Genomic DNA, 24,678 nt, shown 5'->3' with positions numbered 1-24,678 from the left:
GTACGCGTTTGGGTTTCGCGGGTTAGATTAGCCATGCTATTCTAACCGAATAAGATTATGAGCAAGAAATGTATTTATATAAACCCCAAACGTTTTTCACTCGCCTTCGTGAAGCCCCCACACCAGAATTTGATTTGTTAGTGGTAATGTCTTACCGTGAGTGTATGTTCCACGAACTGAGTAGAGTTGAGGAATAAAATGACTAGAACGAGTGAGTCCATGTGAAGAAGAATAAATTATATTACTCAAATGAACGAGATGATCAGTTCCGTTTTATATATAAGAAAAATAACCAATTGGTTCTATATGTGCACGCACTTTGAATTATTATAATTAATATTTTAAAGTGCACGTTCTTTTAAAGTTTGTTAGACATAGCGGAGAAGGCTGTAAACAATATGATAAAACTCGAAGTGTCTACTTCCACACTCATTTCTTACCTGCTCGCAAAGAGTGCGGACGATGGCGAGTACTCAGGATCTTTCCGTGGTTCTAAAGTCGTATCGACGAAAAATGCATGCTGTTCATGCACGCGTAAAGTATCACGAAAATGTGTCGAAGGAATATAAAAAACATGCCGAGAACGGAACATTCCCCAAAAGCATGAAATCAATGAAAAGTTACCCTAAGCTGCAAAGTCCTGAAGCTCAGAAACGTGTCAACGAAGCATACCAACAAGTAGAATGTATGGTCTTAGATGAAGCGATTCAAGAGATTGAAAAGAATCTTGCTGCAAACAAAGAACATTATCAATCCTTGCTACCACAGCGAAAAAGTGAGCCACAATTGTTGGAAGGAAGGCAAGGAAAGACACCCAAGATATCTCAGCACACGCGGGTGAAAACTGAATTGATTGAATTACAGAAAAAATACGATCAACTCTGTGCCAAGTTAGACACATTATCAAAATCTAACAAGAACAAAGATATCTGGCACACAGGTGAAGAGGGTGTTAGTCGTGCAAGAGGCGGTGATAGGATAGGGAAAGTGGTGAGACAATAATACATTAAAAGCAGAGAACCTTACATTTTTCATTAGTAATGCTGTGACACGAAATGGGAGTCGTGTTACCTTGATAAACTTCTGATCAGATAATGCCACACCTTTGCCGCTACTGCAATAGAGCATTCACGCGTTCGGATAACAAAGAGCGTCACGAGAAAAATTCATGCGTGAACTCAAGGGTCAATCCAAATCAACGGTTCCCTTCAACTGCGAATATCCATTCCATTCCAACCGTGACTACAGACCCGACTCAGTCGTTCGATCTATCACAAAGGTGGCGTGAGGGATTCAAATTCAAATCACCCAGTAGCATATTCATCGTTGGTCCTTCGGGATGCGGTAAAACTTGCTTCACCAAATCATTACTGCTGCAACATTTGGATGAATTGTTTGCGTCACCCCCTACCGTCATTCACTACTCTTACGGTGCTTGGCAAGATGGATACCGTGAGATGCATCAACATGGTATAAAATTTCACGATAACCTACCCGATGAAAAACAGTTAAAGCAATGGTTCCCTAAAGATGGTGAATTACTGGTCATTTGTGGTCTTATGACTGAAGGAGGAGACGATAAAGAAGTGTTAGACCTTTTCACCAAACATTCTCATCATCGTAACATTACTGTTATCTATCTTTGTCAAGATATGTTTCCACCTGGCAAATATGCAAAAAGTATTTCAAGAAATGCTCATTACGTGGTTGCTTTCAAAACCCAACGTAATCAATTGGGTTTCAAAAATTTATTATTACAAGCCTTTCCCATGGAATAGCAAGGTATTATGCAAGTGTATTGTGAGACAACTCAACGACCCTACGGGTATATCACCCCGGATTTACATCCTGCTAGTAAGGATGCTCACCGCGTATTCAGTCATCTTTTGACACATGAAGGATGTATGCGATTATATCCTAGAAAAGTGAAACTAAAACAGCCCTACACATTAGACAGAAATCATTTATGAACAACCACCAGCAAGTACACATCGAGAAAACTTATAGTGCGTGTGTGTGTGTGTGTGTGCGCGTGTGTGTGTGTGTGTGTGTGTGCGCGCGCGTGTGTGTGTGTGTGCGTGTGTGTGCGCGCGCGCGCGCGCGCGCGTGTGTGTGTGTGTGTGTGTGTGTGTGTGTGACCATGACTGATAATTCTCAGGATCTAGATGTCTTTGGCGAACCACTAGAAGAAGATTAAGAGTCTGAGAACATAGATGATGAAGACGATGATGATGTAGGTGAAGATGAAGACAAGGATGACGGTGACGATGATGATGACATTGTCAGTATAAATCCGTGGTCAGAATTGAAACAGGAAGTGAAAGATGATATGAAAACAACTTTGGCTGAACAAGAAGAAGAACAGGAAAAAGAGGGGGCATCCGAGTATGACAATTCGCTCTTACCTTTAGCTAGGCGTAAGTTGCGAAGGTTATACTTGCATCGTCTAAAGTGGTATAACTGTATTAAACAGGATAAAATACATAGGCAAGTCATGCATACCGCTCGACGATTGATGAAAGAAGACGGTATGGATTGGGAGGAGGCTTTAGAGGCTGCCGAGGCCAGGAGAAAATTCCTATTGAATCGTCTGATCAACAAACAGTTATTGGATGAAAGTGACGATGATGGTGATGATGATGATGGTGAAAAAGAGGAGGAAATGAACACTGCGTAACCACTGTAGTAGGGGGATAGTATGTGTGTATGTTTACGCGAAACAAAGACAAAATAAAATCATGTTGTAAACAGTTTTTTGTCGAGTTTTAATTATGACCAGACTAAGTTTAGAAATGTACACCATCTGCTAACCATTATTAGACACTTCTATCATATCATACTCTCTGGGTGTTACCTGCGACACCTCTGTGTTCGATTCTGTTTTCAATGGACCTGTCTTTGCAGACATGTGGTCTATGGTCATTTCTGGTAGTAAAGGAGGGTGGTGGGATTTGCTCTTTTTAGCTTATAAGGACGAGTTCTCTTTGCTCGCTGCTTTCTCTTCTTTTATAAGACTCTACATGAGAAGGAAATCATACATTTTGATATATTTTATATTTCTACGATAATTGCCTTAAACGCTCAGACTTACTTGTTATCTTTAGTAAACTTCCATAGACCACTTTCATAAATGGCTGCCGGATTAATATTCTTTTGTTTAAATTTAAATTTGCCCAAGTGGCCTCGCTTGAGATAATATATTCTTTTGAATTTTGTACTGGAGAACGAGGCCACCCAGGCAAATTTATATGTAAACAAAAGAATTTTAATCCGGCAGCCATTTATGAAAGTGGTCTATAGGTGATCTGCACGAATCACGATCCATTATCAAAACACTTCATACGCGAAAGAGTACAGCTCACGTTATGTCTCCAATCAATCTCTCCTCTCTCTTTCTCTCTCACGAATTGGCAATAGCATTTTTTCTCAATAAAAATGTTTACTTTAGTTCAATTCTTAATTAAAAAATAAGCTGTAACGCGCGAGTGTGATCACTAGCAGTGACGAAAGTGTTTTAAATTCTATACAAAATTCCGCGAAGGAAGGAAGAGGAAGAGGAGGAGGAAGAGGAAGAGGAGGAGGAAAGAGGAGGAAAGAGGAGGAAAGAGGAGGAAAGAGGAGGAAAGAGGAGGAAAGAGGAGGAAAGAGGAGGAAAGAGGAGGAAAGAGGAGGAAAGAGGAGGAAAGAGGAGGAAAGAAGAGGAATAAAGAGGAGGAATGAGGAGGAGGAATGAGCAAAGAGAACTCGTCCTTATAAGCTAGTCGTTCTAGTCATTTTATTCCTCCACTTTACTCAGTTCGTGAGACTCATATACACTCGCGGTAAGACATTACCACTAACAAACGTGACAGTTTAAAACAGTTTATTATTATTTAGTGAAAATCAGACCTATACGGGTTCGAATCCCGTGCAGGACTGACTTTTTTCAGGTCTGATTTTCGCTATTGCATAAATAGCACTCTCTACTGCGAGGATCGTTCATCATACGTATCTAATACCGCAGTTCAATATGTATGAACTTCATATATTCATTGTATCTGATTTATCATCACGGGTTTATTACAAATCAACTTAACGGCCTGCTTCCAGTTGGCTTGTTAGCTCAATTGGTAGAGCACTGCACTAATATCGCAGAGGTCAGTGGTTCGAGTCCCGTACAGGCCTGATTTTTTTCAGGTCTGATTTTCGCTATTGCATAAATAGCGCTCTCTACTGCGAGGATCGTTCATCATATGGTGTCTTATTTATTGCTACTGATATTTTCTCATTTTTCGTACTTCTTTGGAAGCTTTGTATACAGTTTAACCCTAATAGGAAGCATCACCAAGCTCGGCGAAGTGAATGTGATCGTCGTATGGCTCAGCTGGGGCATGACGTCGTCATAGCAAGGCGACAAACTTGCCAAATCAATAGGATTTATCAACTGAGTTCATGTAAATAAGACATCGCAAATAGTATCTAAGCTGACCTTTAGAGCGTTAGCCGTTGCGTGAGAGCTTTCTGTTTGCTCTGACGAAGGGGTTACGCTCGAGACGTCAGCTTTGAAACTTTTTACTGTAGCCAATTTATATTATCAACTCAGCTTGTAAAGTCAAATTATTTTAATACGCCTTAATTAGTATGATGTCGATTCAGACTTCAATCCCTTAGAATCTCTAATTCTTCAACGAAGATATAGCTCTTTATGAAAGGGGCGATTTAATGCAAACAACACGAAACATTACTCAAAAGAACCTAATACAGTTAACAACAGAATTTCTAGAGAAGCGAACGGCTTATTATTTTTTTTTGGCTTGCCCTGCCTAAATGTGCGCAATAAGTGCGAATAACTGCTTATGATCAACGTTACAACGATCAGTAAAACATCACAAAAACGGGTTCATCCAGGTTATGAGGTTTCATGTTACAGTAGCAAGAAAATGTCAACCGTGTTCTTACTAAGGTTTCTTCAAAAATTTAACCCTACTAAAAACTTTACCGAAAGCTATTCGGGAATAGTTATGAAGAGAGACCTTGACCACAATCTAATACTAATGGAGAACACACTATAAGCTCAATAACGAGAATTTATCATTGGCTATGGTGTACCTCTCTACTCCGGATCGAGTGGTCTGGGGTTCGTGCCCCGGCCGGGAGATTGTGTTGTGTTCTTAGGCAAGACACTTTACTCTCACAGTGCCTCTCTTCACCCAGGTGTATAAATGGGTAGCGGCAATTTAATGCTGGGGGTAACCCTGCGATGGACTGGCATCCCATCCAGGGGGGAGTAGAAATACTCCTTGTCGCTTCATGCTACAGAAACCGGAGTTAAGCACCGGCCTAGTTGGCCACTAGGCTCGTAAACAGACTTTACCTTTATGGTGCACCTGGGACGTGACGTCACCATAGGCACGAAACAAACTTTACCAGAAACGAGTTGGGGATTGTTATAAAGGCAGACAGTTAGTAACACCATTCATTTTGAGGGCCACTCGTTACTCAGTTGAAGTACTGTCCCGTGTTACCCTCGTCAAATAACGTTGATTGATTGATTGATTGATTCAGTAAGTGCTAATCAAGAATACGTTTTTAATAAGGGAAAGGCTTTACACAAACTGTCGTAGCTTTAATGCGTCGAAAACTCTACTGTTACTGTAATGCAAATGTTAGGCTCTGCGAAACTCTGCGGTTGAAATTAAATCTGTAAATATTGAACTGGAAATCAATCTACAGCAAAATCAAAGTCAGAAATCCTGAACATATATAAAATTTCCTTCAGCTAAGTTTTTATTCAGTTGAGAGAGTGCTGTTTAAAGAGTGAGAGGGTGTACAATTTTAGGCACTTAAGCTCCATTGGCAAATATGTTTGCAATAATTGATCTATCTTAAACCGTCAGATATCTAATTAATGTTTCTGTGCAGACAGAGTTGAATCTTTCAGTGGTTATTCTGCTTGAAGCCATGGATGCCCTGGCTGCGAGGATCATTTTTCCCATGGGAAATGCCCTCAAATGTTGTTCACAATTTTTGGAAAGGGTCTGCTCGATATCCATGATAACACATAATTATCTCTGATAACTTGTTTTCTTCAAACACTGAATTGAAATCTGTTCTCCCAACATACCACATCTTAAAACATAAAGTTTACTTTCATATATCCTCATTTTTAACTGAAAGATATTATTGAATCATTCTGGTAACCTCCAAAAGAACTGAGCTTTAATTTTTATGAGGAAAGAAGTAATGAAAAGACATAGCATCTATTTCTACATATCCAATAACAAACCAGTCAAACAAGCTTCTGAAGATATTACGTGACGAGAAAAAAGGTTTGTCTGCTTACCTATATACAGCTAGTTTTTCTTACTTAGAAATTAAATGTGCGATCCGCATTATACAAAGTGGCACTTGAAAAATTTGGATGGCTGAAAGCATATGCATAATGCTTTGCAATATCTTATGAACTTATTTCCGAACTGCACCAGTCCGCTGTTGAGCATCCACATGTGGAGATCAGTTTTAAATCAAGTTCGACATTTCTGGTCTAAAAAAAAAAAGCTCATGACACAAGTGTTTCTGGTCCTATTGAACTCAACCCATTACGGTTTCTCGGAAAAAAATTAAAAATGTTGAAAGGGAAGTTATGAACAAGAACAACCAGAAAAACATCCGATCCATGATGAGAGCAGCAATGCGCCATTCCTCCCTTTGCCTGTCATCTTCTTGTCTGGCACGTACATCGTCGGCCAGAATGCTTATGTCCTCGAGGAGTCTCTCGGTGAACGAGCCGTGACCCCCTACGATACTCATACTGCGGGCACTTCGCCTGCTTGGAGTACTTCGACCACTCTGATATATCACGGACATGTCATCCCGAAACCTGGCTGAACTCTCGAGCTCTTGGACTGTCATGTACGTGTCATCGTCGCACACGACGTCGCCGTTTAAGTCAAATTCAATTTTTCTTCTTTTGGTTTTGGGTGTAACTTTAATTTCCTCCTCTTTGTCGTTTGGGAAGCAAAACACTTTTGCCATGTAGCCAAGAATGATAACTCTGACCCACTGAGGCATTGGTGAAGTCGACGGACTGCGGTGGAAAAAATTCAAAATGGTACAAGTACTGACGAGCGACATTGCAGTGACAAACATTGTAGCGATGAAATACTGACCAAGTAACGGAACATCGTCTGAAGTAGCGGGTAGTGTCTCAGCTACGAGTAACAAGAAGACAGTCATTGCTAATAGCACCGTGATTCCCAAACCGACTTTTTCACCAGATTCCGGTGGTAGAAAGAACTTGATTAGTGTAAGTGTGGAAATCAAAGCGCAAGGTAGGATTAAATTGAAAACATAATACAGAGGTTTTCTTTTGATGATCAAATTCAGCGTCACATCGTGATAAGGATATTTGCAGCAGTTATAAAACACTTTATTCAGTTTCGCTGGCATCTCAATAAGGTTCCATTCTCCATTTTGTATGTATAATTTCAATTCAGCGGAATCCGAATCCGACTCCATTGTCAAGCGGTCCCCTTGGAACGTCCATGAACCAAATTTTAGCGAACAGTTCTGCTTGTCAAATGGGAAGTTAGCCACGTTGATCTTACAAGTGCTTGTAAAAGACGCAGGGGCGTTCCATTCATTGGTTCCATCAGCAGCCAAAATTACAGCAGTCTTATATTTTTCCAGTCCACCTCCGTTGCTGTCATCAGCGCTGAAGATAAAATTGTGTGTACGTAAAGTTACCACTTTTTATCTTTACTCAAATTTTTTCCGCAAATAAGAAGGTGGAAGTTGTTAGAATCACAGTTTGCCAATGTAAATGGAAAGGTGTGTCCTTTTCATGAACTAAAATGAAAAACCTTTGATTTGGATCATTAATTCAACTACCCAGATCTTTTGAGGATGTTGATAGCCCCACATCCATGAATTTTCCATCGGAAAACTATGAGCAAAATGTTAAATGTCCGGTTTCGTGTTCAGTCATTGTTCAGAATTTTTTTTAATAGGAGGCAAAGATGGAAAACCAATACTGAGTAGACGAACGCAGGTTACTTGTTACGAGTCTAAAGTTACAAAGAGTCATGGAACTGAGAACGAAGACTACACCACATCTTATATTGTATCCCACTTACTTGTTATAAAGAATGACGTCAGGTATCCATACTTTGGAAGGGTCCACATTTACTGATTTTATTCCACCATATTCGGATTCGTTCCATCCTAGCATTGGATTAATCCATTTCTGGTAAAAAAACGGAGCACAAACAAAACATGTTTGATTTTACATGGTAGTTTTGAGTTAAGATTATTTAACATATGCCTATTTTTTTCCTTTTAATCCATCTGTTATTTCTTTTTTCTTTCTCTCTTTCTCTTATCCTTTCTTTCTCTCTTTCTCTTTTTCTTTCTTTCAGAGTTTTTTTTTGCCAAAAATGGTATTCCTTTCCCACTTATGAAGTTTCGTCATGTCCCATTACCATAAAGTTTGCAACCATGTCACTGAGTTACCTATTAAATTGTAAGTCATTGTAGACAGGAAATTTTTGCTAGCCATCCTTGAACTCAGTGCTGAGAATTTGTGCAGCATTATTGAACAAGGAAATTGAAATTACCTGTCTAATCCAGACGTTGAGGGTCAGGAGTTGAGACTTGCTGTTCTGAAGGTAAAAGACAAGACATTTTTTTTGACTAATTAGCAATTAAATGTTTACGAAATTCGTTGAGTGTTACCCTGAGTGTCCTTTTAAGAATACGAGTTGTAAATGATAGTTTGGGAGATCTTAATCAGAAATTGCAGAACAGAGGAAAATTCTTCATTCGAAATTTTGGAAGTCAGGATTAAGAGAAAAGATTGAAACAAACTGAAACAAAACAAATTTCTAGACTAACTATATATTAAAACTAAATTACGTTAAACAAGCTCTTATGGACATCCTGTCTACCTTTGGTTTTCAATTCATTGAATGTACCGTGAAATCAACCTGCTGTGATTATGCAATCATTAGGTCACCCGGCTCTATCTCAGCCCTTTCCCCCCGAGTCACCCTGTCCGGGCTAACCTTCGACTTAACTCTTCGAAAAATTCAATCAACCGTTTACATGAAAATGGTGAAGTCGTCTCGGAGATGAGAGAACTCGGGAGGACTAGCCATCGGCTCGTGCTCTATACTACAAACTTTTTTCTTGCCTCCCTGTTATTCATAGAGTGGGTTGCTATGCTGGTAAACCGATAGAAAGGGTGGTCTATCTCTTCAGATATGTCCCAGGAAGTAAACGTAGCGCACACGAATGTTCGAGAAATTCTGAACGTGCAAACGATTCACACATCTAAACATTTTTAAAACTGGTGAAGTATGCATTCAGTTCCACCCAAAACTTAGAAACATGCCGTACACATTTCTTTCTTTCTTTCTTTCTTTCTTTCAAATCTGGGAAATGGCTTCCGAAGACATTTGTTCCACGATATTTCAGGTATTGTACGATTGTTCGAATTCCTCAGCAAATTTAGTTAAATGGGGTGACTGGCTGAATAAGGCTTGCAAACGAGCTGGTGGCTTTAACCGACTGCCGGCCCTTTTTGAAAGCTCTTTGTCATTGCAACGTGAGCTTTTAGTTTCCTAAATCTTAGTGGGATTAGCAATGGCAGTACGCCGGTAAACTTACCACTGAAATAATTTGTATCAAACTCAAACTAAACTTGACATGAACAGGGTTACTTGTGTTGAAGACTGGTCGCACTTCTTTATTGTAATTTTTGAAAAGATTCCTGAGAAGGCGGAACTCGTGCGTCTCAACTAGAAAAAGATCATTTAAAAACTAGTTAAAATTGAGGAAATATCATAAACAAAACAGCGAAAAAACAACAACAAGAACCGCCTTTATCTCGCCATGTAAATCAGTCAGGTAAAGAAACATTATAAAATGCGAAACTAGAATTGATATTTGATATCCGTGATTCTGTTTGCGTATCCACGATTTTGAACATGATATAAAAAGTAGAGCATACCTGTTGCCGATATTCCCGGGCAGCAAGTTGCGAAAATGACTGCCGCATAGAACAAGCATACATGTACCCTTGTACACATTCTCCTACATGTTTCATTCTTCATCAGCTTTCACTCACAGAGACGTATTCCTGTCAAAATAAACTTCCTTTCATTGAAGGTTCGGGCAGAAATGACGCACTTTGTTAAATCTGGTTAAAAGAATACGGAAGAGTTTATGTCGTCATATAGCAGACATTTCTATCTTAGTTTTGAAAATTTTCCTAAAATATTGTGTGCCACAAAAAAGAAATTGTGAATAAAAAAAGACATATGACTTATATCTCTAACAAGAAATGTGATCATTTATAAGGGCCACAATGGAAAATGCCATTACATCACTGCACCTCTCTTAAGAAAAGAAAAGTTTGCCATCCTTTCGCTTTTAAATCTCATTATTTTGGGAAGAGTTAACAACAATAATGACAAACCTGCTGGAAACAGTTTAATAGGTTTTTTTGTTGTTTTACAATGTTTGACTTGATTTTATCAACAAGAGGTAGCTTTTTGTTTGCTTCTCGGGTTTCTTTAAAGGGTTTCTTTAAAGGGTTTCTTTAAAGGGTTTCTTTCTTCGCTCCGACGAAGGGCTAACGCTCGAAACGTCAGCTTTTGTAATCATTACGGTGGCCAATTTACCATTTCAACTTTGTTGATATATCCAAATTATTTCGTTACTCCCACCGACGCAGCCCCAAACAGTTTCTTTCGAAACTATCAGCCTTTATTTCTTTAAAGGACTTGTATTCAGATGAGTAGCGAAGGTGTGAATTTTGTGATACACTCTGCACGCTGCGACAGGCAAAGTCAAGGTTAATCCTCTCGTTTCTCAATATTAAACTCTTTGTGGCTCAGTGTGGCTAACCAATGTAAGTGTATGGAATCAGACGAAGTGTGGCGTTTAGACTTATAAATTAGCTTGAAGATATTAGATGTAATGGGAAGAGTTTGTCAATAGGATTATATGTGTGGAACTCGGTTTGGCTTAAAATTAAATTCGGCGAGCTCCCCGTCGATATAACCAAAATAGTAATTGATGGGAATATTCGATGATTTTCCTTTGTTCTCCAATGAATGTCTAACCTGAGAATTTACATTTTAATAGATAAGGTAAAAAAGAGAGGGACGTCTCAATTGGTACAAGCCAGCTCTGGATGAAATTTCCAGTACGAGTCATTTTTCAAAATAAATCGAATTTATCAGAGTAATTTTTTTGATTTATCGTCAGAGACCTTTCTTTTAAAAATTCGCTTCATTCTTCAAAAGCCGTGAAGCGAAAAATTCTTAGGTGACCTAATTTCGCAATAGACGTTTCAAAATAATATTACAATACCATTAAAGTGTCGACAACAAACTTTTAGTTGAATTGACTGCAGCAGCTGCTTCGAGTAACAAATTATTAACGACTAAGTCTACAATGGAATACATATTGGCATCGATACAATTTTTCTATTTATTAAACTTATGCAAAACCTGACATTTTTATAAAGCGAAATGTCCCCAGATTTTGCTCTCACAAGCTTTACTTCCCCACTGTAACTATTAACTTTTCAATTTTGGTTTTCAGATAGAATATTTTGCTTATACTGTGAATGTTAAACAACCAGGGGACTGTAAGATTGAATTTTAATCATTAAATTAAAAAGATTGTTGTAAACCAAGCAGAATCTCATTGAAATACAAGACAATGAATTTTTCCCATGCTTGGTGTTAAAAAAATATAAGGCATGGTCCACTACATTTCTTGTCAACATAATATACATTTTCATGAAGATAAAATAAAAAACGCTCCTATTTATGATTCTAGTCAGTTATCAAAAAAGTGCAAGGCGTTCATCTTTAACACTTTTCAATCATGTTTGATTTTGACGCAAACACGTTGAAAATGTTTAGGCACATACGTTATTTTAATCGTAATTGAAAATATCGAAATTTTCTGGATAAGGTAAAACTTTCAGCACATGCAGACGCATTAAAAAAAATGAATTCTTGCAAATTCAGATGAATTCAGTTCGGTCATACCGAAATTTTGTTTCAGTGGTTGAATGATGTTTAGGTTTGTTGACTAGACTAGTGGATTTAAAGGCACTATTCGTTTCGAACACGATTTTTAGCTGTACTCCAGCCGAGAGTAGAAATTCGAAACCTTCTGTATATTCTTACCTTGAAGGGGCATCCATGGATCTTTGTGACCCAGAAATGTTTACTTCTTTTTTCACAGACAACGGAGTCCCGTGCTGGCCAATTGTTCAAAAGCTTTGTACGAACGTCTAAGATACTCAAACGAAGCGGTTGCACAAACTGATATCCTTGCAAAAAACTGTGTCCGACGAAACTCAATTATTTTACAATAATATAAAGCAGTCGAGGTTAAGTTGATTTGAAATTCAAGTGAAATTTCGAGAGATGGCTTGGGTCTATCCGTGGGAAGTCCCAAACACATGGGAAAGCCAGTTTACGCATACGCAAATAAACAGGTGGTTTCAAACCACTGCCATACAATAGGAAAACATTTGAAATTAGGTGTAAACAAAACAGCCAGGATTCACTTTGGAAAAATCCCCCCTAATTGTTTGAAAGGTTTCGTAATACTTTGGCGGAACAAATTTTCTAACAGCGATTTAAATTCTAAGTCTTGGAACCGGGAATGTATTCGGCACAAATTCAGATATCGATCATTTAATGCAAAACATTATTATTTTTGAATATATTTACTAATCCTTAGCAGTCGAGCAATTTGAAATCCCTTCAAAACGTAACTTCCTGTGCATGTAAATTTATGTTTGGGCAATTAGCATCTCTGCTCAGATATAATAGAACTTGTTCGCGACAAATCGATAATTCTTTATAGATTTCTCTATGCATAATTTCTCAATCCCTCCAAAAGACACATAGGACGCCGTTCCGATGTAAATCAATTTATTATGTTTAAATAAGATTGGAAATAAATTACTTCCCATATGTAAGTAAAACATTTACAGATGTGGTTCGATATCTTTAGCTGAGACAACGAACAAAGTGTGCGGAATTTAAACGAATTTTAAGTTTCGTAAATTTGTAAATACTGTTGTATTTTCTTTTGCTTTTTCCTGTTTTATGCCTAGCGCGCAATCTAGATCTAAACTGAGGTTCGAAGAGATATTTAACAAATTCTGAAGCAACAATATTTAGGAGACGTGTTTCGATAAACTGGGACACGCGGAAATCGTTCGAGCTCAATCAAGCACCTATTTCTATTCCGGCCCACTTTACACTATTGCGGATCATCGTTGTTAAAATAATACTTTAAAATGGAATTTAGAGGACTGGATTTGCGTGCTGTTTTAAAAATTGAACTACACAACTTCAATAGAAATTAAAAAAATTTTCCCAAGGATAAAATCCTCCACATTTCTATTTAACTTGATAGTCTTACCATTCCGGCCATGGTACAAATATACAAAATTGAACAATGTTTCTGGCGAGTTTGCTAAGACTACTTAATATTAATTTGGGAGCACAGAAGACCGATCCATCTATTTATCAGTCAACATAGCAACCTATTTTCAGTCAAAGGTAATTAGCTAGAGTTTTAACCCACGGAAAACCATTGGCGTGCGCTGCTATTCATCGAAGAACAGTGCATAGACTCATTCGGGTGCCGATTTTTACTTTTTGCTAAATGTTTCATGACGTGCAACATCTATTGCACTATGCGTCGGCTAGTTACGGTAAATAAGGAATTAGTTAAAGAGGTTAAGCGCCATAATCGTGAAACAAAAAGGAAGGTTTTAAACTGGAACCGCATGGAATTTGAAAACTGCACATTTTCTTGTATAAAGCATCGTTAATTCCAGTCTGTCGAGTGCCTGAATGTGGCTGCTCAAGTTGTTGCGAAACTTCCGCGAAGGTTTGCAGAGGGCTGTCCTCAAAAATTTAAAATCTTCCCTTGTGCAATTCCGTATGATGAAATAGCCAATAAGACGACAAGGTTTTATGAGCAGTGAAAACAAATTTCAATTATTAAATAATGTCGGATTGTACGTACTATTATCAGCATGAGATGAATGTAATGTTACAGTGCTGGTAGAGAGACTGGTAATCAATCCAAGTAACTCAAAAATAGAATAAATTCAACATTATGAAAGAGAATAAAGATAAATAAAACTGCTTTCCTTCTCTTTTTAATTTTTTTCGAACGAAACGTGTTGGCTGGGGGGAATGTTCATGGCTACCATTTCACAAAGCAATAAAGTGTTTGATGATGATCAAATAACTCAAAATTAAGTCAGCATCTGTAAACAATGGCTGCGAAATTATACAGGAAATGAATACGTGTTTGCGCAGATGTTATTCACTTAATCTCGTTACCTTATTTGAGCAAAGACTATTGAATAAACTATAATGAAATGAAATACGTCGATGTTTAAACAGTCCTACTTCATTGAGCGTGGAACAACGAACAAAAATAAACAATAAATGAAAGGTATATCTAGATCTTGACCTTTAACAGTGTTAGTACAAGGTTCATCTAAAATGAAGTTCCTATTTTTTCCCATTTATGTAGTAGTTTGCGTCCAGTTTTCGGCAGGTAATATTCCTGAAGATAAGAATTCTCACCTGAAATTCTCAGGGGCAGTCTCAGTGAAAACTAAGGGTTTTGCGAAATAAGATTTACATCAGAACATCATTTATTTACTTGTTCTTTCCATGCACAAACAATCGATATATTAGTTTTCAAATTGGATACACTTCTTTGACATATCTACAAGTTTTAGAATAGATATGGCAGCTTTTTTATTTCTAATTATCAGAGCGAATAGATCGAAACAAGACTCCTGAGGAGAAATAGTTTACATCTAAGTAAATATGAACATACATTATGGTCTGAGCATCGTACAATAAATTTAAAGAGGAAAGAATCTAGAGCGCAATGGCAAATGAAAATCTCGCTCTACAGTCAATTAAAGTCTCGTTAGAAAATTTGGATGTCACAGCTTGTTTGACTCTACGCCAGTTTTCAATTTTTCATCACAGTTCCCGGCTTAGGACGAGATCAAGAAGCCTTTTTATTCCTGTCAACGATATAATTTGGTTTTATCAACTGAGGTTATAATATAAATTGGCTATCCTTAATAACTCCTGAAGCTGAGCTTTCGAGCTTTAGCCCTTTAATTAATTCTAACGAAGGGCTCACGCTCGAAACTTCAGGTTTAGAAGTTACTTACGGTGGCCATTCTACGTTATCAACTCAATTCATAAAACCAATCGTCTTTTAATAAGGCCCCTTGGACGCAGCACTACAGTTTCTCTAGAAACTTTCCCTCTTTATTCTTTTGTATGAAAGGAGGTCAAAGAGACTTCCCACTTTCCTTTGGGTTTTGTGGTTACGTTTCTTACGAGCCTTGAAATAAAATATTGATACTAATACCAATCTCGCTAATATCAATATTAAAATATCTACCTTTATCATCTAGCTAAAGGTCCTTCAAAAGACGTACTTGCGAGAAGAGTGGGTTGTGTAAATGTTTTCACGTAACAACAGATTTTCAATCAAACTCTAGTTTGACAGAGAACACTTGACAACGAGACGGGCTCATAATTTCTTTTAATTTGGTTTACTAACGCACTCTGTTGTGATGAGGTGTTTTGTATTGGCTCATGGGTAAGCTATAAATATAAAATCCCCTGATGAGTGGAGAACCACGAAACAGGTCTGTAGGGATGAAATGTAGTTGATTGATTTTTTTTCCGCATATCACACGTTATACTCGCTCTACTATATGTATCGAGCACTGTTTTACGGATATCAAGTTTAACCCTTCGATACGCTATAAATGTAAAATTCCATGTTACAATTATGAAAGAATGAAAAAGAAAAAAAAAAGACTAAGGGAATACAAAGGGTTAAAAAAATGTCTTCCTTTTTATGCAAGACAACAAAGGTATGGACGGTTTGTACCAATGTGACAACAAACAGCGGGAAGAAGACTTGCGGACTTCAAGACCATGGAGCCTGGGTCTGCGCCTTTGGCCAGGTGGCGTGGTTCCATATGTTATATCCCCTGAACTGGGTAAGTAAAGTGGTCTTTTTCTATATTTACCGTAAGACTGGTTTCAGCTTTTAAGTGTTTCTTTAAACTTTCTTATTATTATTATTATTATTATTATTATTATTATTGTCATTATTATTATCATCATTATTATTACATTTTTCATCTGAGAACGAAAGTTAAGTTTGAGTCAAAACTACGCAAAATGATAGAGAAAGGATAATGATAGTAATAATAACAGTAATAATAAAGAAAATGATAATAATAATTAATTAATAATACTAATATAAATAGTAATGATAGTAATAAGGATAATAATTTTTCAAAATGACCGTGCACCTCAGAATGGTAAGAGGTTCTTTAACTAGTCAAAGGGGGGGGGGGGGGGGGCATATTGAACGCAACCTCATGATTAAAATAAGGCCTTATATTATCTGTTATTTTTCTCGTTTCAACTGCCCTATTTCAGCGAGAAGTCAAGTTTTGGTTCGAACGCTAAAGAATATAATGACGGAATGGGAACTGCAAACTTGTATTTAGTTCAAAACAGACAATAGAGAAAGCTTACATCCGCTTCATATATGGAAAGGGGTAAATTGAATACAATCAATTCATATCATGTCGAAAGATTTTTAAGAGTGAAAAGGAAAACAGAAAGATCTGTAAATGAATAGAGAATGGAGAAGCAAGCCAAAAATGAGGGAAGAAAGATGTCAGACCATGCAATTTAGATGTCACATTTTGCCTTTCGAGAGAAATGGTATGAGAAGGTAATTACTGGAAAAGAAAGTGTTTAATTAACATTCACTTAGACGAAGGTCAACTCTTAAAACGTCAGCTTTTGTAAACTCTTTACGTTAGCCAATTTCCAGTTTCAACTTAGCTGATATAACCAAATTGCTTAATTAACAGTTCTCTAAATATATGTTTGTTAAACGTTCAAATATAACAAGCGTGCCAAAAGTTGGTCAGGAACAAGGCATAAAAAAAATTCCCTTTTACTTAATCTGTCTTCGAAAAGCTCCGATAATTCGTTCCTCTAGCTAATAATTGTTCTGAACCGAGCTTGTTTGCCAGCTACAATATCCGTTTCATAAATTGTATTGTATTGTATTGTATTGTAATCTTTATTTAGACACGATCAATTCATCAGCCTATAAAAATACATATCACATACGCTAAGATATTTAAAATTAAAACTACATACTATAACACTAAAGCTGTTTTCCGTGAATGCCGTGCGTTAGACTTTAAAAATGTCATTGATCTTACGTTTAAATAACCCCAGAGACTCTGTGTTCCTTATATCGCGTGGTAAACTGTTCCATAATGTGGCGCCATTGTAGCTAAAGCTTTTTCTGTAATAATTAGTGCGCGGTAGTGGAACATTAAGCTTATTTTCAGAGTCCCTGAGGTCATAAGCAGAGTCACGCCACGTAAACTTTGAATATAGATACCTTGGAGCTAGCCCGTGCAGACATCTAAACATCATGGTGGCTTTATGGATTTCCTGCTGGCGTGCAAGATTTTTCCACCCTAAAAACTCGAGTAGCTCAGTTGCATCAGCATCATAGTTAGAGAATGTCAACACACGGGCTGCTCTATTCTGCAATTTCTGCAGTTTGTCTCGTAGCGTTTTCTCACAGCTACCCTAAACAATGTCACAGTAATCAAAGTGAGGTTTTACTAAAGATTGGTAGATGAGATGTAAGGTTGATGCTGGGATCAGGTGCCTAATTCGCTTTAGGGCCCCGATACCAGAGGCGATCTTTTTCGTTAGTTTTTTGATGTGACTAAGCCAGTCGAGTTTATCGTCTATTATTACACCAAGCGATTTTGTAGCTGAAACCTGGCTCACTTGAGTATTGTTCATTCTAATTGTTGGTGAAGCTGTAAGAGTATTCAGTCTCTGCCTCGACCCTATTAGCATGAATTCGGTTTTAGTCATGTTCAACGTGAGTTTGTTCGCTTGTAGCCAGTTGAAGACGTTTTCTAGGTCTTCATTTAAACAAAACTGAACGTTCTCAAGATTGCTTCCCGCATATGTGAGGTGCGTGTCATCGGCATACATTCTCGGTTTACAATTTGATAAGCAATTTGGAAGATCGTTGATATATAATAAGAACAATAATGGACCGAGGATGGTCCCTTGAGGGACGCCGCAAGTCAACGAGTAGCTACTGGATAGCGACCCGTTGACAGAGCATTTTTGTGTTCGGTTTTCCAAACATGACTGAAACCATCTGAAAGATTTTCCATGTATACCATAATAGTTTAGTTTCGATAGAAGGATCTGATGATCAACAGTGTCAAAAGCTTTTTTCAAATCTAGAAAAATGACTCCATTGATTTTCTCGTTATCAATATTATATGCCCAAGAATCTGTCGCTTCCAACAAAGCTGTTACAGTTGAATGATTAGCACGAAACCCTGATTGGTTTTGACATAAAATATCGTGCTCTTCCAAATAGGCATATAACTGTTCATAAACTATCCTTTCAAACACCTTCGCCATTATTGGAATCACCGATATTGGGCGGTAATTGTTAGCGTCACCGCGGTCACCCTGTTTATGAAGAGGGGTAATCCTTGCATATTTCCAGTCGTTTGGGAACGTCCCTTGGCTAATAGATTGATTGAAAATATCACATATCGGCACACAAATGAGATCAGCACATTCCCTGATAAGCCTAGCAGATATTTTGCCAAGGCCTGTTGCCTTTGACTTGTCTAGTTTATTTAAAAGTGAAAATACTTTAGTTGGATTGGTGGGTTGGAGCTTAAACCGTTTATCTGTTGCGGTAAGATATCTTTGATAGCTACCACTATCACAATTTATCTCACTGGCAAGTTTTGGACCAATATTAGCAAAGTGGTTATTGAATTCGTTTGATAGCTCCAACGGATTAGTTATCGTTAATCCGTTCACTTTTAGTGACGCCACTGGCGTTTTCCCAGATTTTCGAGAAGTTAGCTCGTTTATAGTTTGCCAGGTCTTTCGGGAGTCGCTGGTTTGCTTATTAAAACTATTTTGGTAATAAGCTTGCTTAGCTGAGCGTATTTGCTTATTGACTATATTTCTTTGTTTCTTAAATAATGCCCAATCGTTAGGATCATTTGTCTTGCTAGCTTTGATTTTTAATATGTCTCTATTATGCATAAGGTCTTTCAATTCAGAGGTAATCCACGGAGAACTCCGTGAACGAACGCGCATCGTTTTCAGTGGGGCATGTTTGTCAGCGATAGCCAGAAATGTACATTTCCATTGCTGCCACATCACGTTTGGGTTGGAAGACTCGTATACATTATCCCAGCATTGAGATAGAATATCATAACGAAACTTTTGGCGATCGAAATGTCGGAAATTTCTGTATGTAATAGAATTATGTCCGTCAGACATCCCATTCAGGGCAAGTTTTCTATATACATACACCATGCTATGATCACTTATTCCGATATGACAAACTCCCGAACATGCAATCTTATCCGAGCAGTTGGTATAGATTAAATCAATTAGAGTTGATGAGGTGGGTGTTATCCTCGTCGGTTCAGAGTCCGTAGACATCAGCAATACTCCTTAATTTGGATGTGTTATTGTCATATCGAGTCGTGATCATGTCACAGTTCATGTCTCCCAGTACAAAAAATTCTACATTTTCACTATCCAATCTCTCAATTAGGGATTCAAAAGGTGAAAAAATGCCAATAGGAGAGTCAGGTGGTCTGTACCAAGTAACAATCACAAAAGATTTTGAATTTGGCTTATGGATTTCCAAGCAAAGATTTTCTAGTGTATCCATGTGTAGGTCATTTCGTACTGTAAAGTTGATTGAAGTTTTTACATAGAAGCATACCCCTCCGCCGCATTTTGTTAGTCTATCGCGGCGAACTATTTCGTATCCCGGAATATGAACTTCTTGATCTCGAATACTCTCGTTCAGTTTCGTTTCATTTATGGAAACAATATCGATATCATTGTTTGCTAATATGATTCTTAATTCCTCTATATGAGTAATTAATTGATTGATATTGAGTGATGCCATTCTAAAACCGCGTAAAGGAGGTAATATTGAGACAGATTTTTCGGCCTTTTGGTTGTTTAATTGATCCCGCACGGCATTGACGGACAGCACATTATCTCATTCTAGGTGCGATTTAAAATTATTATAAAACTGCTCATTACCTTTAAAATTTAAGTGCAGTCCACCTTTGTTGAGTCCACTATGAGATATGTTCTCATGATGGATTAATTTCCATCCATTTTGATGGCAGAACTTCTTTAGATGCTTGTTGGCTGTTTTCACTGCCTGGTCCAGCTTATCTTTTCTGCATACAAGCTCCGACAGCGTAACTGTAGTATCGCAGCTGCCCTCGATCTGTCTCGCGAGATCCACAATCGATTCCGCAACAGCCTTTGGTTCCCTGGTTTTAAGATCATTAGTCCCAATGTGTAAAATCACTTCATTGGGCGAAGATTCCAGATTTGGCTTGAGATAGTGATTCATGGCCGTTGTCGTAGCGCCCGAGAAAGGCTTGACTATAACCCTGTGGCCAACTGCTTTTCCCAGATCTTTTCCAGGTATTCTTGAGATCATCGAATCTCCTATGAGCAGGGTTGTGCGCTCTTTTGGTTGTTTTTCGGGTTCGGATTCTTTTCCTGTCAGAGTGTTAGTAGGACCTCCTTTACCTTTCGATTTCTTTCTTTTGTTCTTTGATTTCTCAATGAAGCCCTTATCTTTGTTGGCGCAAGGTGTTGACTCATCCATATTTTGGACAATGGTATGTTCGTTAGAGGTGTTACTCATTGAACGGCATTGAGTAGCTGCTTCTCTGGATACGATTTGCAATTCAAAACTTAAAGAATCGCGTTCTTGGACTAACTTTTTATTTTCTTCCTTCAAAGATAGAATTATCTCCCTAAGTCGAGAATTTTCGGATCTCAGGTCTTCCTCATTAGGTTTCTCTTTTATATGAGCCCATAAGTTCAGCACTTCAGATTTCAGACAGTCCAACTCCTCTTGTACTGATTTGGCATTCTTGTTAAACGCCGGAGTAGAAGCTTCTTCATTCACGAGAATAACTGAGTCGTCATCAGCCGGTATCTGGAGTAGCTTCCTCAGTTTGGCTTTCATTGCTTTTGTATCCGGACCTTGGACTTGAAGGGTACCGGTACTGTTAAACAAAACCAGCGTGATTGTCTTCGACTTCAAAGAACTAGACCTTTCAGAGGGACTCGCGGTTGCAGAAACTTCCAAATTTAAAACTTTCGAACAAAATTCCTGAAGTTGTGTTAGGCTCCCTTTCCACTTGAATAGACTTTGTTTGTCGTCCCAATGTAGATATTGGCAAGCAAGAATGACAAGCATCTATCAATTTATACTGCTTGGATAAGCAATTGCTACAATATTTCATACTTGAGGATACTATCAACCCTTTTGATATCTTCGTAGATGTTACTCCTATGTTGGTTGTCAAGGGAACGAGCAGACAGTCTTGGTTCAAACTGCTGGTCATTAGGAACCTAGCGGCATGAGTTAGGTAAGGTCATATGAAAGAGCAGGGATCACATATATCTCGAGACTGGGGCGTAATTCCACGGCATACAATTATTAAAGTTTTGTGATCCATATTTTAGCTCCTACTTTTTCTTATCGCAGACGTTGTCGACTGTCAATTTTCCTCGCGGTTCGTTAGCGTTCAAAGCTGTTCCTTTCGGATAGCAGAAATAAACAATAGCAGTTTTCGTAAGCGCAAATAAATAAGAGAGAGGCTAACAATAGCTGAAGGTGAACAGAAGTAAACATGGCTGAAAGAAAAAAATATTCTTTTGAGATTGGGTTAGTTGATCTTGTCCCTAGCTTAAAATCTTTGAAAATTCTTTGAAGCACGCAAAAGACGAACACCTCGAATCAATATTTTGTTTAACCGCCTCCCGGTTAGCTCAATGGATAAAGCGCTGGACTGTTGTGCGGGAGGTCGAGGGTTCGAGCTCCGGCCGGACCAACACTCAAGGTCTTAAAATAATTGAGAAGAATTTGCTACCTTTCTAAAACATCAAGAAATGGTTAGATACTCTAGTCTTCTCGGATAGGGACGAATAAATGGAGGTCCCGTCTCCTGCAGGGTTGGGGTAGGAGACGTTAATTTCCCACACACGAGATTACTGTGTGATGGATGTCCTCCCCTGGGGTGGGATGGGTGGGAAGGTGAGATCGATAGACTGAAGCGGCTGCCAGAGGCGCCTGATATGCTGACGTCTGTTCTCAACCTTACACTGCACCCGTAATTCAGCCTCTGGGCTGCAAGTGGTCAGATATAAACTATATTCGTATTCATTCATATTCATTACCATAATTTAAAGCTGTACATTAGTATTCATCATTATTATGATCTGTCGGAATATCTCTCTAATTTTCATCCATTTTCTAAGATATTTACTTTTGTAATTGTAAGGACACGCACTTGGACTCTTTCATGAGCAAGCGCGCCCTGATCGAAATATGTACGTCAACACTGAGAGGGATAATATCGAAGCTGGTAAGATACAAGTATTTTCTCTCTTGTATACCTTTTGGTATCTCTTTCTTCGTATAAGGTCACATGCATTGGACATGCAGTCCAATGCATGTGACCTTAAACCGTCTCAAGTGATATCACGCTTCTACGGTTTCCTTAAAAAAGTAATGATAATTGAAGACATCTAAAGATGCCCATCCTTGCGGTAAATTCATGTTGTAATCGATGTGGAGTTTTCTTTATGACCGTTTTACAGTTAACGGTCAGCCATTGAAACCCTATTGCTTAATAAAATGTCTGAAGATTTTAGTACAAATATGGAGAAGTTTTCAAAACATAAGAGCAAGTCCTCAATTTTCTTGTTATGTAGAATTTTGGAGTTACATGTGCGTGTTACAATTACTTCTATCAAGCTGCGTTCTCAGTTACCCAGCATGGCAAAAAAGCAAAAAATTAAACGGTGTGGTGGAAAAGCTCTGGACTGGTTTCGCCCACGCAACTTGCACTCATGTGATCATTGCTTTTCTTGGTTCTTGCGATTTTTTACGTTTTAGGAAAGGAATCAAACTTTGACAAGTTGACGCCCGCTCTGCAGCAGTCCTGGATCAGTGCCGTTTGGTACCCTGAACGATTACTTCTCCATTATGCATTTCTCTCCGTTCGCATTCACAAAGACAAAAAGCCAAGAATTACAGCCAAAGACAACAGGGTGAGTCAGCAGTTGCATAGATATAATAAAATAATTTATGAAACGCTATGTTGTTCCTTTTTTGCTTAAGTCGACGATTATCTACTGAATTTGCATACATTTAGGTATCTCTCCGTTACCTTAGTCAGGGAGATTTCATGAGTTAGTTGGACCTGCAGCAAATGAATTTAATGTACAACTGTCCGGGTAGTAAGTCAGCAACGGTAGTACAACGTACCTGTATTAGCGCTATACACCTTTTTTAACAGCTCCGTGGTCATTTATTTGTTGTAAAAAAATTGGTGCTTTGGCTTTCCATAGCCTGCAGAGCAGGCGTTCTAGTGGAGTTTGGGCGTAAGTTAGACCGCGCGAAAAAGAGAGCGAGGCGAAAAATTACGAGGTAGGAGGAGGGGAAGAGCAGAGAAAGGAACGCCTGCCAGCAGCACTATGAAGACAGTTGTAAACGGAGGCATATAAAAAGCTTTACGAAAAAATTAGAAAATGCATTCTTTTACTGCTGCTTCTACCAGCGTTTTCGAGCGCTTTGCTGCGAGTGATTGATGAAAACACACCAAAAGGGGGGCGTTTTTATTGGTAGACGATCGCGACTGGATGTACAAACTCTCTGGAAAGGAGACCACCCTTGTGATTTACCTGATACGTTATACAGTTTTTCACTTTTGCTCCACGGAAAGAAAGACTGTTACATATCGTCAAATTATTAAAAGAATTTTATTTGTTGTTTTTCGGTGTGTAATATATTAATAACACATATCTAAGACGGCAATTAGACTCGAGTTTGTAATATACTTCCACAAATAATATTGGTCAATTTTTGATAGAAGGCCTAACTAAATTTAAAGTTCATGTCAAAACATGTTTCGCTTTCCAGAATTCAAGCAAAAGTCTAAGAGATTTAACTAACGGTTAAAAATTTTCGACGGTTTAATCAGTGTTAAGCCTACGAGGCCCAAATCATTAATATGCCAATCTAAATTTTCATCTGATTTCGTTTTTCTAACACTTAAAAAGTAAAATTCATATTGTTTTGATCGTTAACTTTGATCGTTCCAATTGGGCTGAGCAGCTTTTTCCTACTCCCACAAAAAAATATTCAAATATACAGCTCTCATCATAAAAAAAGACAGTACATATAGTAACTCTGCTCATTTTTAAATTTTAGATAAACAAATTCAGAGTACGCGAAAACGCTAGTTACGACATCTGCAACTGTTTTTACACTCTGACTTTCATGAATCACAACCTTTACCCTTTACCTGCAATACCAGTGAAGCAAATATTCATGCTTGAAAATTTTTCAAGTGTTCCAGCAATTTAAGGTTAAACCTGTAATCATCAAAAGCAGAGGTGCAGTAAACTGTTACTACAAAGTTGCATTTTAAATGCTCAAATTAAAAGA

At 38.1% G+C, this 24,678-nt stretch overlaps 2 protein-coding genes and 1 pseudogene across 3 annotated transcripts; 1 reads left to right on the top strand and 2 right to left on the bottom strand.

Annotated features, from left to right (window-relative positions):
• Positions 1-1,094: 1,094 nt before the first annotated feature.
• Positions 1,095-2,677, top strand: LOC148740842 (uncharacterized; annotated as a pseudogene).
• Positions 2,678-5,550: 2,873 nt separating this feature from the next.
• LOC111333663 (neuronal acetylcholine receptor subunit alpha-10) lies at positions 5,551-12,472 on the bottom strand. 2 transcript variants are annotated; one of them, XM_022939295.2, is made up of 6 exons: positions 12,186-12,472; positions 9,989-10,177; positions 9,646-9,776; positions 8,595-8,639; positions 8,115-8,224; positions 5,551-7,693 (listed from the first exon to the last, which is right to left on the bottom strand). In XM_022939295.2, the coding sequence occupies exons 2-6, from the start codon at positions 10,089-10,091 to the stop codon at positions 6,571-6,573; spliced, it is 1,512 nt and encodes a 503-aa protein (XP_022795030.2). In that variant the 5' UTR covers positions 10,092-10,177; positions 12,186-12,472; the 3' UTR covers positions 5,551-6,570. The 2 variants fall into 2 exon arrangements, with proteins under 2 accessions (XP_022795030.2, XP_022795029.2); XM_022939294.2 differs by having other exon boundaries at positions 9,989-10,117; positions 12,186-12,471.
• Positions 12,473-20,133: 7,661 nt separating this feature from the next.
• LOC148740841 (uncharacterized) lies at positions 20,134-22,533 on the bottom strand. Its single transcript, XM_088731339.1, has one exon. It carries the CDS (start codon positions 21,418-21,420, stop codon positions 20,194-20,196), a length of 1,227 nt encoding a protein of 408 aa, XP_088587465.1. The 5' UTR covers positions 21,421-22,533; the 3' UTR covers positions 20,134-20,193.
• Positions 22,534-24,678: the final 2,145 nt, after the last annotated feature.

The sequence above is a fragment of the Stylophora pistillata genome, chromosome 1, assembly GCF_964205215.1.
Source record: "Stylophora pistillata chromosome 1, jaStyPist1.2, whole genome shotgun sequence".
NCBI lineage: Eukaryota > Metazoa > Cnidaria > Anthozoa > Scleractinia > Pocilloporidae > Stylophora > Stylophora pistillata.
This window is presented reverse-complemented; position numbering and strand designations above follow the sequence as displayed.

What these genes read in the sequence shown, in the direction of transcription:
- LOC148740841 (XM_088731339.1), bottom strand. Translation starts at nt 21,420, where the DNA reads ATGCTTGTCATTCTTGCTTGCCAATATCTACATTGGGACGACAAACAA.
- LOC111333663 (XM_022939295.2), bottom strand. Translation starts at nt 10,091, where the DNA reads ATGAAGAATGAAACATGTAGGAGAATGTGTACAAGGGTACATGTATGC. An exon ending in CCCGGGAATATCGGCAACAG is followed by an intron (nt 9,777 to 9,988) that starts GTATGCTCTACT and finishes ATCTTTTTCTAG; the next exon opens with TTGAGACGCACGAGTTCCGC. An exon ending in TCAACGTCTGGATTAGACAG is followed by an intron (nt 8,225 to 8,594) that starts GTAATTTCAATT and finishes TTTTTTTACCAG; the next exon opens with AAATGGATTAATCCAATGCT.